General features: G+C 38.6%; 1 protein-coding gene across 1 annotated transcript in view; it reads right to left on the bottom strand.

Moving 5' to 3' along the window:
- Nucleotides 1–667: 667 nt before the first annotated feature.
- The window catches only part of PNLIPRP3 (pancreatic lipase related protein 3), a 32447-nt gene continuing 15788 nt past the window's right edge, over nucleotides 668–17326 (bottom strand). Inside the window, 11 exon segments of the mRNA XM_059900483.1 lie at nucleotides 668–731; nucleotides 1016–1183; nucleotides 2279–2390; nucleotides 4209–4341; nucleotides 6801–6921; nucleotides 10047–10173; nucleotides 10257–10376; nucleotides 12607–12715; nucleotides 15143–15274; nucleotides 15907–15929; nucleotides 15932–16025. Coding sequence (XP_059756466.1) covers nucleotides 668–731; nucleotides 1016–1183; nucleotides 2279–2390; nucleotides 4209–4341; nucleotides 6801–6921; nucleotides 10047–10173; nucleotides 10257–10376; nucleotides 12607–12715; nucleotides 15143–15274; nucleotides 15907–15929; nucleotides 15932–16025 — 1203 coding nt within the window.

Genomic DNA, 17326 nt, shown 5'->3' on the forward strand with positions numbered 1-17326 from the left:
ATAAAAATTTGCAACAGGACCTTCAAGGCCCAGGGAGATGAGTAATTCTGTGGTAGGGGGTTTCTAGAAGAAGGGGCTGATGATCCTCAGGGCCCATTACTAACTGATACATACATCGTAGATAAGTTCCAAAATCTCTCTTACCTCACACACTCCCTGAAGACCAAGGAACACCTTGCAAATACTAATGCGTTCTCATTAGTTTTTATTATTAATCGATAGATGTATCAACCCACAGGGTTATCATCTACTATACATCATGAACTATAGACATAATTTGCCTTAGCGAGGTTTAACAACATAGTAAATATTCTTCAAATCATTTTAGAACAATGATTATTCCACCTGGAAATACTCTAAATGTACTTCAAACACTCAACCAGACAGAGGCTCATTTTCTGATGAGTTTACATCACCCTACTTGTAACACCTCCTCTTATTCAGGGAAATACTAACTCAGCTCTATTTTGTCACTGATACCCAGAATCCCAGGGCTCAGTCTGGTTTTAAGGGACAGATAAAAGCTTGTCAATAAGAAAAACATTCTATATAGAAAAAAGGCAACTGTACCTTTCTATCTCATTTACAAGGGCCAAGTTTGGTCTGGATACCAGCTTAATTTTTCCATTGCTCCCATTAAATAAATCCATCGAGATTATATCTGGAATTAGCATGGTTTCAGGATCTGGGCAATATTAGGTCCTACAAGGTTCTAGCTACAGAAGGCAGATCTGAAAAATTTAAAGGGGAAAAAAGAGGATATTAATATGATTCCAGGGTAGGTGGGGTGGAAGACATAGGTAGGTCTTCTAATTTAATGAGTAGTAACTATTTTATAAACACTTTCACAAATATAGTATTGGTTTCTTAAATAATTTTTATTTCCTTTAATTGCAAACTTTCAAGGGCACAGATTTTTATACTATTTTCAAATTTCAAATTATATATGGATTTTAAATGTCATTTGTAAAGTTTAAACTATGTTTGAAAGGGCAGAGGAAAAAGTAAGACTTACTCATATCCATATTTTCCAGATATATCTATCACCATTTCTGCTCCCAGCTTATTCTGAGAATGTTCAAATGAAAGTTCCTTCCAAATGAACTCAATACTTGCAATGTTTCCAATGTTAATGTCTGCATCAATTAAATTTGTATAAGTCATGCCTGGTTTCAGTGTTCCACTGTAAAGAGAAAAATAAAACTCATAAGCTTGCACTGGGTGTTCACAATGCTGAAGTTGAAGACAACATCTGTGTGTACCATGGAAGAGAAAGTTTCATTTCCTGGCATTTGCTTATAGTAGATTTATTCTTTCCATTCACTTTGGTCAGCCTCTCAGAATAGCATGAGTCTGAAGCTTGAAAAAAGGGTGAGGTAAATGCGAAGCTTGACTAGGTGATTTTTAGGGCAGGAGTACTCCATAATAAAAGATCTGGTCTTGGCTCTGTGGCATCAGAAACTAGATTTTATTGACACCAGGAAATGATTAAATTACCAATGATAGACTAAATTCACACAAAACTCATATAAGAACTAGAAGCCTGTTTATCAGCTCACAATGGTGAAATGCTTCCTTTTTATTAACCAAGATGTTCTCCTACCCTTTCCCTGGTACCTTCTTCATCTGTATGAAAGAATTGGGTAACCAAACTAATGATAAAAAAGATATTTTGGTGAGTGTGGAAATAGAGCAGAGAGAAGTAGATTGTCTTGAGACATAAGGCATATTTTATGCATGCCAAAATTAGAGCAGATGAGATTTCTTTATTGCTGCTATTTCCTTATTCCTTTGTTAATGTATTGTCTGTCTCCTCTAACTGGAAGGTAGGCTCCATGAGGAGTCAAAGGCTCCTACCTTTGACTGTCCCAGCACATATCATGTATCTGTGGGTACTACTTAGAGAGCTTATTAGAAATTTGGCAATTTATATAAATGTCTTAATTTGCATGGAATCTATAAAAATAAAAGAGATCTACCCAAATTTGTATAACATTAATGGACTGGATTAAAAATATATTTTGTTTCCTGTCAATTTTTTCCCCCTTGCTTTATTAGTTAGATCTGTATTTTCATGTTATCATTTCCTAACGTTTTCTGCTTGTAGCTGGAACTGTAGATATTATGATTTCTATTTTATATTTGGAAAATATATAGTAAAAAGAAAAGTTAACTATAACAAGATAGCTGGTGGTATTGTAGGAAAAGAAAAGACTGAGCCTTACTGAGCCAGACGAACACGAGCACTGTTACCTGCCAGGTCCTCGTCCTTACCTGCCTGACAACCCCAAACTCCCCTGTCTTCTCTGTTGTTCCACCTACACGGAGAAATATGCTTCCTTGAGTGACATTGTTTCCATCAAGTTTGACAGACAATTTGTGCCTCCAACCTGGAAATAAAGAGAAAGAAGGGTTAAAAACACACGGAAAGCATGACATCCTGGCTACTTTAATGTAAATACAACTTTCAAGGTTAAAGTGGAACAGGGCTGTTCACGTCCATGAAAAAATACAACTTTATATAGCTCGAGTGAATTTGGTGAGAAATTACATTTTAAAAAACATAAACATTCACATTTTGATTTTGTAAATGTAAATAGCTTAACAATATTTTTTAAAGAAAATTCTTTAATTTTCCAGACATTTTTATAACTTTAAGAAAATGTGTGTGTCTTTTCTCATCCATTAAATTTGTATTCTGTGGCATGTATGCTTTCTGTAGCCAAGTTTTAATTTGCCATAGTTTGACAACTAATCCAGAAAAAAATCTAGAAAACCTATTGAGCAATAAGGTCTGTGCTTTTAAAATGAATTAGAGGCAAAGTAAACTGTCCCTTCCTCTCCTGCAGGGCTATGTACTAGGAATGCCCAGCCAATACAGGTCTGGGTCAGCACAAAGCCTGTCAATAGGATAAATCCCTTGCAAATGGTCAAGTGTAACTTAAAAACATCTAGAGTTAAATAGATCATTTATTCTGAATTCTGAAATTGTTGTATGCTTAATAACACAGAAAAAAATGCAATTCTTCATAAAATTGTCTGAAAAGCCTCTGAAAGGGGAAAAATTTTACTACAGAGAATTTTCAAACTGTGAGTTAATCATTGCCAAAGAGCTCCCTTTCCCTCCCCAGCCCATTCCACTGCAGTATGGCTCCCACTGTCACCTCTCCATTGAAATCCCAAAATCAGCAATGACGGAATTGGTGGCTCACCCCTAGGGCCCCTTTGGGCCCCTGTCTCATCTGACCTTTCAGCATATTTGGTGCAGTGAATCCCTCCCTTCCTCATCATCTTTCTTGCCCTAGCTCCCACACAGCTTTATATTTTCTCTCTATTCATTCCTCAGTCTCCTTCACAGGGGCCTCTTTCTCTGCTCTCTTTCTTCTCATTTGACACAGTCTTCTTGGGTAATTACATCGTCCACTTTCATAGCTTAGATTACTGTCTAAATGCTTAAATCTGTAACTGTAGACCACATCTCCAGAGGCCGAGACCCATATCTAACTGTACACGCCCAAGTCCTAAGGGCATCTCAGACCTAACATGTTACAAACTGAGCCATCAACTTACTCCAAAACAGCCTCTCTGCCTGTGTTACCAAGTTCAGCAAACGGCACACCATCCACCCAGCTAGAATCATCCTTGACTTCTCCATTTTCTGCATCCCTCAAATCCATTCACCCAGTTCCTTTTTGCTTCTACCTGCCCAGAGATAAAGCCCAAACCTCCCACATGGAGCACAATTTCATTATTTGATCCAATTTACCTCTCCTACCTTGTCTCGTGTTACCTTCCTCCTGGCCTCTACAATCCAAGCAGGGGGATCTTCTTTCAGTTCCAGCTCTCTCTTACCTCCAGGCATTTTCATATGCAGTTCCTTCTACCTGGAATACTCCATTTCCTTCTCCCTCTTACCCACTTTTCAGGAGTCAGCTTGGAAATCACCTCCCCTCAGAAGGCTCCCCTGATCTGGTTGCAGAAGTTCCTCCTTTGAACATCTCCCAAAAGAAAGTTTATTACTCAGGATTGAAACTGATTTTTTTTTTGTTTTGCTTTCACCCTGGCCTAAGCTCACGGCACTGTTCTTCACTGCGTCCTCGGAGTCTGGCCCAATGCCCACTTATTTAGTAGACACTCAGTAAAAACTGTGGAATTTTTAAAGATAAGTGCCTTAAAGCATTACAATAAAATTCAGCTACAATACTTACGGGCAAATGGGGAAAGAGTCCCTGTGTTTAAAAAATAATACGATCTATTAGGCTTCATTTTTTTGAGGTGAAATCTATCAGCAAAATGACCCATCGTTGGGCAACCTTCCTTGCGACAATGGAAGCAATTTCCCTGGTGACAGAAAATAAGAGGTAATCAGAAATGTTCACCTTCAATAAACTCAGGATGTATTATTAAACTATCAGAAATGTTTGGAATCTAAATAAAGTATATATGCATTTAAAAATGACTAAGTTGCCTAACAGACCACCCTGCCTGTTTGCAAAAACAAAACTTAATAAAACAAAAACAATTGAGGGAAAAGAAAAAGGGCCTGTTAGAAAAATTAGTAAATGATATGAATAAACAATCCACAGAAGATGAAACTCAAATAGTCAATAACTATGTAAAAAGATACTCAATCATACTAGTTATCAGGAACGTGCTAATTAAAGCGACATACAATTTCATACTCAGCAGATTCACAAAAATTAAGACAATCGGCAATACCAAGCATGGGTAAGACATGGAGTGGGAAATTCTCATTTGCTTCTTATGGGACTATAAATTAACAGACATTGCAGACAGACATTTGGTAATGTCCAATAAAGATGGAAATGCACATAATGCTTTGACAATTTCACTTCTATTATATGTCATAAAGAAACTTCTACACAAGCACATAAGGCAATATGCAAAGGGGTTCATTGCAAAATTGCTTTTAATAACAAAAATTGCAAACAACCAAAATGCACATTAGTAGGGGAATGAATAAATAAATTGTGGCCGATTCCTACAAAATAAATACAATAGGTCTATAAACATCAATGTAGATCTTAAATTTATAAAATTTAATTTAAAAACAAATTCAGAAAGATACTTACAGTATGATACTATTTATATGATATATGTATATTGATTTGCTTCAAAGTCTGCCTTAGGGAAGGGCATTAAGGAAATGTAAGGTACTTCAATTTTATCTGTATGTTTTAAAATCTAAAGCAAAACTAACAAAACCTTAACTTAAAAAAATCTGGGTAGCAGTGTTGGAGTATTTTCTATTTTAGGTTTTGAACTTTTAGATTTTTAAACTATGGACACTTAGGCTAGGACTATAGTAAAGCACCCCATTTAAAGCTCCATTTTTAATGAATAAAAATACTAACAACATAACAAGGGCTCATATTTATTGAGTGCTTACCATGTGCAAGGCACTGTTTGAAGCACTTTATATGCATTTAGGTCAATTAATCGTTACAAATTCCCTTATTATTATAATGCTTTTAGTTTCCTTATTTAGCAGATCAGGAAACTAAAGCCCAGAGAAGTAAACAATTTGTCCAATGTTGCATGTCTATCAAGTGATGGAGCAAGAATGTGAATCAGACAGCCTGGCACTAAAACCCCTCCTTATTTTATTTTATTTATTTTTTTAAAATTTCATCTCATTTTTTATGACTGTTGGGTAAAAGTACAATAAAACATGTCAAGGAAATTGACTTGATGTTCTCTAGTTTGTTGCCATAATTAGCATCCATGTGGCACAGGAGCCTATGGTTCTCCAGTTTAGCAGATTGAACCCCACTAACTCTGAATCCACTGTGACTCTGAGAACCTGCTTCCTTCCACCTGCCTTTGGTGTAGTAAATGTCAGGATCCATTTAGCCATCCAGAGCAGCATCTGGAGCTTGAAGAAGGTTTTGAGGAAGTGCCAATGGTTGGACGGCAAGCTTTCCAAGAACAGCAGTTCACCAGCCACGATATGAGTAAGGACAACTTGCTCAGGAAACTGAGAAGACAGCCTGAGGGCTCACTCACCTTGCCCTGTAAAAGGAGGGAAATGCTTAGTCCTGTCCCAACACTGTACTTATTCACACAATGCTATTACTTACAACACACTTCGGCTGGAAACCCCACATTTTTCTTCCCTGATAAAACAGGGGGTAGGTCTCTAAAGCACAAGCAGGAAAATCTTTCCACCTCCCACTACAAAATAGATTTTCTTTCTCCTTTTCATAATGATAACCAAATGAAAAATATGTTCAGCTCAGATCTGGTACCACGTGCTTTATGACTCGAGCAAAATCAGATTTGGTATTTTGTAATGTATTGATCTGCATGGAGCTCCTGTGAGCTATCTACGCCTCAGTTCTGCTCTGTATAAATAATTAAATTTTAATAAAAATAATTTTCATGTTCCAAGTAAATGGTAATATGTTTCATTATAGCTATTGATTGGTTCAGGCTTCTCGGGGTATCTTTGAGGATGACATTTAAAATATATACACACAAAAATTTTTGCCCTTTTAGATAGCAGCATCTAATTATGGCATAACAAATGGCCAAAAAAGCAAAATTGGATATAATTCAAAAGAGCCAAAACAACCAGAATACAAATAGTTGGTTTAGTTATTTAAGCCCTCCAGCAACCCCAGTTACTGTTCAGCACTCAGCACAGAAAGAATCTATTAGTTCCCAAAATGGCAGATGCATTTTTTTGCTACATACTCAATGCTCTAATTTTTAGTTGGCTGATCATGCTTCAAAAAATGACTTGCTAATTAAATTACACTGCAAAACGTTTTACTTACTGCTTTGAAAGATTTGTAGGATCTACAAGGATAAGCAATAAATGCATCGGGATTGAGAATGCTTTCAGCATAAAAGCAATGACTTCGGGCATGGTTGCAATCAAAGAAAGAAAACACTTCTGTGAAAACAATTTCCAATTAACTGGTAGTAATGAACTGATTAACTGATAGTATGAACCATTTCTTAGAAAAAGTAATTTTAAATGATAGTTTTTTGGCTTGGGTCTAGGTCACCAGACCTTGTGTGTAAGCTTGGATATTCCACATTTATCAATATTACATATCATTTTCTTGTACATAAGAATTCTTCGTGTGACTCTAAAGGGACATTCAAGCAGGATAAGTAAACAAATGCAAATGTAGGTGACTGTGCTCTGACACTAATATCCCCAACACTTCCCAGACCTCGGATGCAAGCACTTAGAGCTTTGAGTACCATTGTGCACATAGCATCTCCGCCTTAGACCAGTTAATTCTCTGTCTCCCTGTTTCTGCAGGAATGACTGAACTCCCTCCTATTCAGTCACAGAACAGCCAGCAAGGTTAAGCAGTGCACACCTTCAGCTGAGCTTCCAGGTGAGACAGGTGGGAGGTATTGTAAAGAATGCTACAGACAAATTAGTTTTGCCATTGTCAGGCAGAACATTACTGCCACTAACAGGATTATTGCAATAATACATAAAGGTTCTAAGTACATTTGTGCATTCTCAAGTTATCATAGAATTCCAGTCATTTATACTCTCTTTTCCTTACATAAAAACATTTTTACTCTTTGACATGGACTGTTCTTTCAATGACCTACCCAGCTTGGCTGACTTTTGAGAAACCAGATTTTGGTTTTAGTGTATATGGTAAATCACTTATCTATAATTGTGGCCTCCAAAGAATCACTCCTTCCTAGGTCCTCACCCCTTTGCAATATCATGTTACTATTCTTCCCTTCAGGAGATGGAGTTGTTTTTGTTTTTGTTTTTTCCCTTCTGGGTTGGGGTTACAGGCTAGTCTTGTGACTTCTTTGACCAGTAGGAACTGACACTGTGCAAGTTCCAGGGCCTTGGTCTTCAGAGACCTTCCAGCATCTACTCTTACTCTCTTGGAACCCAGCCTCCATGTTAAGAAATTCAAGTTAACTGGCTGGGGAGAGAAGCTCTGAAGGATAACAGACCACTCAGAGAGGAGAGCTAGTGCCAAGACCCCAGACATGGAAGGCCATCTTGGACCTTCCCACTCAGCTTAGCCCAGCCCAGCTTCCAGCTGGATGCAATCACATGCATTCGCCCAATGGACACATCACAAAGCAGAATCTCGGCAGAACTCTGCCTGCATCTTGAGGCTTAGAATCATGGGCAATAAAACCATTATTCTCTTAAGCCACTATGGTTCATTATGCAATAGATAACTGAGACAGCATAATTTCAGAAATGCAACATAGCAGAGATAAAGAATTGGCATCATTTTTAAAAAGGAGGACTTCTCTTACATCAGGTTTCTTTACATACAGATTTATATTCATAACTAATTGTGATTTAGACAAGATGGTTCATTAGAATATTGGGAGCTATGAATTTTAAAAGTAAATGGTTTCTTAGTAATAAATATAATGTAACATAGAATATCTTGAAGCTTCAAAGTCATCTAAAGACTTAACATGAATGATAAATGTGCTTTTAATCCAATAAAGTTGTAGGAATTATATCTCAAAATGATAGCTTATGATAAATGTATGTTTTATTTGAATTCATTCTTTTATAGAATTTCAAGTGCTCAGTATATAACACTTAATATAGTTATGTAAAGGAGTCTTATGATCTATATTTTATCCTAATAGAACTAATTTTAAATCATAATATGGCAAATAGTGAGAGAGATAAGTTTTATAATAGGCCTTTTTTGAATGAATTTCGCTTACCTACACTAGGTAGAATTGGCTTTTAATTCTCATTTTGAGTATCTGTAGTTTCACCAGTTTTTTTTTTAAGTAGTCATTGCAAACAGATATTTCTAATTACATTTACTCTTTCAGAACAGCTATTAAAACTTCATAACTTATCTCTAGTGAAGAGGAAATTCGAGTTACTCTCAATGTCACGATCTGTGTATCTTTCCTCTACAACAGCCAAATGGAAGATAAAATAATTACATCATCTAGCTATTCTGACCACATGGGATCAGGTGATGGGATATTTAGAATCATCCAGATATTTATTATGTCATCATACATTATATTACTGTGCATTATTATATATTATGTATATTTCATTATTTACATGATGACGATGTGTAGAGATAGGGAGAAATGGAACTCCCAAATAATAACTTTTTGGTGTCTTTTAATTAAGTGCCTTATAGATATTATTATTATTATTATTGGAAACCACTTTAAAAGGTTAAATATTATTTGTTTAATTTGTGATTAATTTAATTTGTGACTCAGAGTGATTCTGTTAAAAGGCAAGTCAAACCATGTCCCTCTCTGCTCAAAATCCTCCCATGGCTCCCCTCTCACTTGAGTAAAAGCTGAAGTCTTTACTACAGTCCATAAGGTTATGTATTATCTCCCTCTGCCCTGTTCCTTCTCTAACTTAATGTCCTACTACTCTCCTGTCTTTCACTTCATTTCAGCCACAATAGGCTCCTCACTGCCATGAACTTCACAGGCTCCTGCCCCAGGCCCTTTGCATTTGCTATTCCCACCCCTCAGCCTGGAATGCCTAACTGGCTAACTCCTTCAGGTCATCTTTTCAGTAAGGACTTCCTGGCCACCCTAACAAAAATCTCCTTCCCCTACGTCACCCCCACTGTCACCAATGCATCATATTCCTATTACATGCTTTGTTTTGTCTCTTAGCACTTATTCTATTCTTGTTTTTCTAGCAAATTAGAATATTAGCTCCATCAGGGAGGGACTTCTGTCTTTTGTATGCATTCCTACATCTGCTATTCCTAGAATAATGCTTGGCACATAGTAAGCACTCAATACATATTTGTTGGATGAACACATCCTCCTTGTTCCTATTGAGTGAGCACAACATGCTAGACATTCTGTTAGACGCTGGGGTTGCAAAGGTAACTAAGACGTGGACCCTGACCTTGCAGATCTCACAACTGCTGGGAACTTCATACATGCAACTGTATTTTGGGCTAAAATATATTTTTATATTATATTATATACAAAAGGATATGGATTCTATCCAAGCAGGGAGCTCACTGAATTTATAACAGCAGTCCTCATATTTTAGAAAGTATTTAGCGTCCTTGTAAATATTGAGATCAAATTTAAATAAAGGTGTAATTAAATCTTCACATCCTGGCATGTGCTTCCCTCCATTTGGGTAAAAGTCAAGGTGACCACAAGCATTAATAGTTCCAACACCTGAAATTTAAAAAAGCAGGATAAACGCTTCTAAAATTCTCCTCCATGCTTCAGTGTAGTTTCAGTTTGTGTTAAAAACTTACCAAGCTCGAAGAGGAAGCGAACTTCATTTGTATGAATAACATCAACAGAGTTGGCATCTGAGAGGTCCAGCCTGACTTCATTTGGAGTGTTGTGGAAACCAGGCCCAGTTGGGTCCAACCCTAGGAAAAAGCATAATGTGTATTAAACTAAGACATACAAAAGTACATTGATAGTACATGGATAGTGTTGTTATTTTGGAAGGATAGATGGTGAATGCAAGGTATTCTTTCTTATATGATTTATGTAGGTCAAACACCACTCAGCATGAGGGACAGATACATAAACTGTAGGGTCTGTTTACATTTATAAATGCAGGGTCTGTATATACTGCAACGTCAGATTCCTACACACAAGTGAGGCTGTGTCTAGACAATGCCAAAATAGCTAACGAAGTCAGACAAGTCAAGGTGGCTATTCTAGGATCTGTACATGGGATACCATACATATAACTAAGGTTATGGATTGTAGACCATCTTAAAAGCAACATTTATATGTAAAAATATAAACATAAAAGATGAGAGCTCTTCAAAATGTAAAGATGGATCTCAAAGCAACACAGTTAAAATAATAGAATCATAGTCCTCAACTAAGGCTCACTTAGTTCCATTCATTATATGACAAACAAAACCCTGAAGCCCAGGGAAGTGAAGGGACTTGACAAGGTCAGCATATGTTAGGTGCAAAACGGACCAGGAGCCTGGTGGCCAGACTCTCAACCCATTGTCTGCTGTTCAAATGTCTACTAAAACAAAGGTAAGATATCTAGGGTCTTTAAAATGTTATGATCATTCACATAACTCCTCATTTACACATTTGACAATTATTTATCAAGCACTTACTATGTGCCAGGAACAGGGTTCAGCACCTGGGTACAAGGAGTAAGGTCTAGCCTTGTCCTCCAGGAGCTTTCTGTTTGGTGGGGAAGGCACTACAATGCAGTGTGCTCAATGCTGAGACAGGTGAGCACAGGTGTTACGCAAGTACAGAGAAGCAACATGTAACCCAATTTTGGGAAACTAGGACTTGCGTCTGCTGGAGATGAGAAATACAAGCAGAGATGTGAGGGAATAGAAGGCCAGCCAGGGTGAAGATGGGGTCAGCAGCATCCTGGGAAGGGGATAGAGAATATACGTGACCAACAGGCGAGAGGGTTAACCACATTTGGGAAACTGTAACTAGCTTTCAAGGGCTGGTGCGTAGAGTTTTAGAATTTGGTGAAAGATGAAGATAGCATTTTAAGCAGGAGCCAGATGTAACCTGAGCCACGATGAGTTTGGACATGACCTGGTTGTCGATGGGCAGCTCTTACAAGTTTGCAGAAGGGAAGATTTCCGGTCAGATTTGTATTTTAGCAAAGTCTCTTTGCTGTTCAGTGGAGACTGGGTCCCAGAGTGGAGAGGACTCAGAGCTGAGCTGCAGCTGACCCTTGGGAAAATGCGGCATGAATGAGAAATGAAAGTGCCACAGTTGTGGGGTGTGTATTACCTCAGCACAACAGTCTGTCATACGATTCAGGTTTTGTTTCTATTTTTCTGGTTAATATAAGCATGGAGAGAGAAATGACAGAATGAGAAGAGGAGAGGAGAGAAGAGGGGGCCTAGGATAGAACCTTGAAGAATACCAATGAGTAAGGGAAGGCGAAAGAAAAGGCACCTGCAAGGGAGCCTGGAAAGAAGCTGTCAGACAAGAACAAAGACAACCAAGAAGATGGGGAACCACAGGAGCCAAAAGGAGAGGGTGTTCCAACAGCACAGAGGGGCCAGCAGGTCAAATTCTGCAGAGGGGCCAAGGAAGATAAAGATGGGGAAGGTCTGGGAGAGTCCCACTAAAAAGTCAGAGTGCAGGGAAGGGATACAATTAAGTATCATCCTCAAAACCCTAATTCATAGGGTTCACTCTGCAACTTGTTTTTAGACTTAACAGTGTATCCAGGGGCAATATTCAAAATGTTCACAACTGCAATGGCATGGGCCTTAAACAAACCAGTTCAGCATTGCCAGCTACGCTGGGTGAGCAGGACCAGCATCAGGGCTCTATCTCATTCTGTGTATTAGTTGGTATGGAACTGCAAAGCATGGAATGCGTCATAATTCAGTCAACCATCCCCGACAGGTGGACGATCACAGCTTCCATTCCTTTGCCACCACAGATAACGCCGCAGTGAACACCCTTGAACGTGGATTTACACACTCACACTTTGGAAGCATGTCAGGTTTTGGTTTGGGGGAGTTACATTTTCTCCTGTCTTACATTTGCTTCTGTGACTTCCTTTGGCATTCAGATACTTGACATTTTGTGCATAAACAAATATGTAAACAAACCCAAGGCCCATCTGAAGGGCTGACTTACCAGTTATCCTTCCAAGGCCTGGTGTCCTTGACCCAGCTTCCCCAGCCAGATGAGCTCCCAAGCTGTGGCCAATCAAATGCACCTTAGAAGGGGAATATCCAAATTTTTTCTGATAGGATTTTTTCAAAGGAAAACAGAACAACTATTTTTAAAAGAGCAGGTAGAATGGTTGAAATAGGCTTAAAATGAAAAAGGAGCTGACATGTTTCTTCCTCTCACACCCAGGATGGGGACTGGTAAAGTGACAAAGTGACCCCATGTTCACCTCCATCCTTATCCAGCTGAAGCAGAGAGCATCGGGCGGGCTGGAGGAATGCCTTCTGTCAGAGTTCTTCTCCCTGTGCTGAGGGGCCTCACAGTCCTCGGGAACAGGAAGGAGAACAGCCCAGTGACCATGTCTGTGGCTTCCAGCCCGTGCCCATCCCTCCTGAGACCCAACCCATCCAGCACGCCCCCAACACAGGTCAAAGGCAGCTCACGCCCACGCTATTATCCACCTTGCCTGTGTCTGTCTTCTCCACTTTAAGGCAACTCTAGCAAATGTCTGGGATGACTTTGGCCTTCAGAAAAAATTTTTAAGACTATTCACAATGAGACTATGTGGCCTGAGAGTTTACACACACACACACACACACACACACACACACACACACACGCACAATCAACTTAATGGGGAACAAAGGAGCAAACATTTTTAGTGTCAGCAGTTTCAGGCTCTCTTCATAATAGTGAAAATCATGCAGTTGCCTTCACTTGGATAAATCTGTCATTTGATCAAATCTTCTATTTATTTTTTCACCAGTAATGACAGTATTATGTGCTGCATTATGAAGAGTACTTTTTCATGTGAATGGCTGCCCCAATGGCTCTTGTCGTTAGGGGTCATGTCCTCCACTGCTGCCACCATTGAAAATCTCTGCTTGCTTTCTTATCTTTCCCTACAGACTGTGTCTGATATTGGTTCTCACCCTCCTCCCCTTCAGCTTTCTCCTCCTCCTTCCCCATCTACCTGCAACCCTATTCCAGGCACCTGCTTGCCGCAGGGCCAATCCTAGTGTCTTGTGATAAAATGACAGAAAAGGGGGCAGGGAAGAGACTCCTACCTGTTCCTTAGCTGCTCCTTCTGCAGGTCTGGCTCCTGAGTTACTCTCGGGGGCTCCAGGCTCCCTCAGCCTAGACCTTCTCCTGCTCTTCACCTTGGGCTTCCAAGGGGGTGAACAATTCACTGAACATTAAAGTCAGCCAACACTTTCCTCTTCAGTTCAGCAAAATCTCCTCCCAGCTTCCTACAAGCCACTCCTATTTATTTCCTGGACCCTTAAGAGCCTGTAGTTCAGGCCCCAAGATCAAGGAAGAAATTCACAAAAGCTTAGGACTGGTTTTTCTCTGAAGAGGCGATGAATCTGATTTTATCCTTTGTGGACAAAGACTCACTCTAAGTTCCTCCTTGTACTCTAGTCTCCCCTGACAGAGTGGGAAGAGTAGACAGAGAAGTGGGGTGCAGATGGAGAAGTGGGTGCAGATAGAGAAGTGGGGGGCAGATAAAGTGGGGTGCAGATAGAGAAGTGGGTGCAGATAGAGAAGTGGGCGCAGATAGAGAAGTGGGGGGCAGATAAATTGGGGTGCAGATAGAGAAGTGGGGGCAGAGGAAGGTGAGTATCTGGCTCCCCGACCCTTCTCCAGGCTGTTTCCTAACTGGGCTCAGTGTTCTACACCACCTTCCCTGACCCACCATCTAAGTGAGCTGCTGCCCCTGTTATTCCCCCTCCCGTTGCCTTGGAATTCTCCACAGCACTGTTTCCACACGTGGCCAGAGCAGAAACTCTGTCTCACTCACCATGTGCCTTCAGTGCCTGGAACAGAGCCGGGACCACAGCAAGTGCAGAGTGAAATAGTTGTTGGATGGAAGGAGTGAACTCTCCTTAAGAATCTGAAAGCATCATAAATCTTTAGATTTTACTTCACTGCATTTCACGGTGTGAAATTACTTTCTATTATGGTAGAGCATTTGGAGATTTATAAACGTCTCAAAGTATATCCCTCATAAATAGCAAAGTCTATTTTATTCTTTTAGAAAACGTGTAGGTTAAAGGGTCATGCCTGGACTGGCCCATGGACCTAATTCACTGCCATAGAACCCAGTTTCTGTTGGAAAATGCACTTCACATTCTACACAGATAGCATCCATAAGGCAGAAACGGTTTCTTCTCTATCATTAAGGATAGGTTTACAGTGTGATGAAAATGAACAAAGGTGGTCCTACCCGTTGACTATGGCAGTAAGCTTGGGGGGTAGGGAAGGATTTGGTGAGGCGCCTGTGAAGGGACACTGCCACCAAGTGGCACTTTGTAGAACTACAGGCACTTCTTTCACAAGAAGTAACTTCCCTGTTTGGCTATCATACACCAACGCTTATTATTTGACATGTTCAGTATATGTGTAAACTAATAAAAAAGAACATAGAATTACCCCCAAATTCTTGGTGTTATGATACAAAGTCAGTTAAATATAATTTTAAAAAATCAACAGTTCTTACCACAAGGACATCAATAACATAAGCCACCTCAGCACCAACAATGCGGAGATTGTTTACAGCATGGATATATTGCAGCAAACCATTAATCCAGTCTAAATTAATGCAGTTCACATCTTCTACTTTTAGGAACACCTAAAAAGATTTATTGTAAGTATTAAAAAGTAAGAATTAAAGAAAACCAAGGTGCCTGAACAACTGATTTCACAATAAGAAATAACATTTGCAGGTATTGAGAACCTACTACATGCTAGGCCCTGTCCTAACCCTTTTACATATATCAACTTAATACTCATTTAAAGAGAAGGAAACCTAGGCACAGATAGGTTAATTAAGTTGCCCATGACCACAGAGCTAGTAAATAGAACCATGATATGATTTCAGACAGCCCGACCTTACCACACTATACACACTTACTACGTTAGCAGTCTATTAACCTTGGTATAAGAGAGGAAAATTAATTTCATGGAGTGAACTTGGAAATGTTTTCCTTAAATTAAATGAGAAATTTATCATACCACTCAATCTTTTGTCAAAGATGAGAATTTACCAAAGAATAATTATAAAAATCTTCCATCATAATCTGTGTGATTCATAATAAGTGAAAATAAATGGGAAATGGGTAATTCATTTGAGGCCTTGGGACATGGACAATGTGAATAACTGAATGGAGAATTTCCATGAATACATTAGTACCTTGCAAAGTACATTCACATTAAACATAAAGCTTTCATACTAGTGTAAAGAAGCGTTTATTCACATCATACATTGCACATGTCTTGCTGCCATTGCCATCTGCTTTCCATCCAGGTATGTTGATATGGGTGATCTTGTCTGTTCCGAAGTGTGAGGCTTGGATAGTTAAATAATTAGCTGCACTGATTTCCTGTTTCAGGTGAAAAGAAATTAAGGTAAAATAATTGAAAATTATTTACTATTTAGTGAAATTATTCTAAATTTGCTCAAAAGTCTTCCTCTAAATTTGATTTTAACAGCCTTCTTTAATACCTTTTTATCAAAGAAATAGTTACTGCTACGTATTGCAAAAGTACCAAGAGATTATTAATGCATTACAAAGTGCAATATACAAATTTAATCATAAAGGAAATAAACATGTTTGGTTTTGAGGCAATGTTTATAAGACAATGTTGGGTCAGTTTCAATCAGAATTTCAGTAAGCCTTACTTTTGTATAGTATTTTTCAGTTGTCAATATAATTCATGAGAATTACCTTATTGGAGACTTAGAAGCATGCTCCAAAGGTGGCAAAATAGATTGTCCACCACACTTTATGAATGAGGAATAGAGGTTAGACTTTCACCACATGAAATACAACAGCCTATTAAAGATAATTTTATGGGATTATGTTAAATATTGTTTTGTATTTCTTGTACTTTGTTGGATGGTTTTATAACCAAACTCTCAAAGACTTATAGAATGCTATGAATTTAAGTGATTTTGTTATTAAAAGAAAAATTAAAAGTCACAAGTATAAGCAATTCTCTTGAGACAAAATAAAAGCTCTAATCAGCAAATAGCAACTTTGCCAATGGTACTCCTAAACTGAAAAGCAACACATTTAGATACTTATGAAACTGAAACGAAGAGCCTATTACTAGCTACCTGTGTTTAACAGTATATGCAATTAATCATACAACTTACTGACTGAAGTTTCTCCAAGACTGTAAGCAAACGATTATGAGAATCCTAAGTTGGTTTACATGGTAATAATTATAATACAGATAAAACTCATGTCTAAGTAGACATGTTGCAGGTACTCTATAGAGTAGCACATTTAACCCTCTCAACACTGTGAGGTAGGTACTAACTTTACAAATTAGGAAGGGGCGTAATGAGAAATCAAGTCACTTGTCCAATAGTACTGCAGCTAATGAGTCCTAGAGAAGGATTCAAACCCACGTGGCCTTTCTCTGAAGTCATGCACTTAACTACTGGGCTTTCAAGTTGTGATCTGATCATACTGACAGGATGCAGAGCAGATGTGGGATTTGTGAGGCAGGTAATAAAATTAATTGTATTGGGGCTTTTTAGGAATCACTTCTCTGCTAAATAATCGAATCCAAGTACAAAGACATTTGTCCATCTGTGTAGCTAAAAGAACTCGATGCTTATTTCAACTCCAGCTGGAGCCCTTTAAACACCTACTATATTCCTGTTTCTACACCA

Source organism: Balaenoptera ricei, chromosome 16, assembly GCF_028023285.1.
Source record: "Balaenoptera ricei isolate mBalRic1 chromosome 16, mBalRic1.hap2, whole genome shotgun sequence".
NCBI lineage: Eukaryota > Metazoa > Chordata > Mammalia > Artiodactyla > Balaenopteridae > Balaenoptera > Balaenoptera ricei.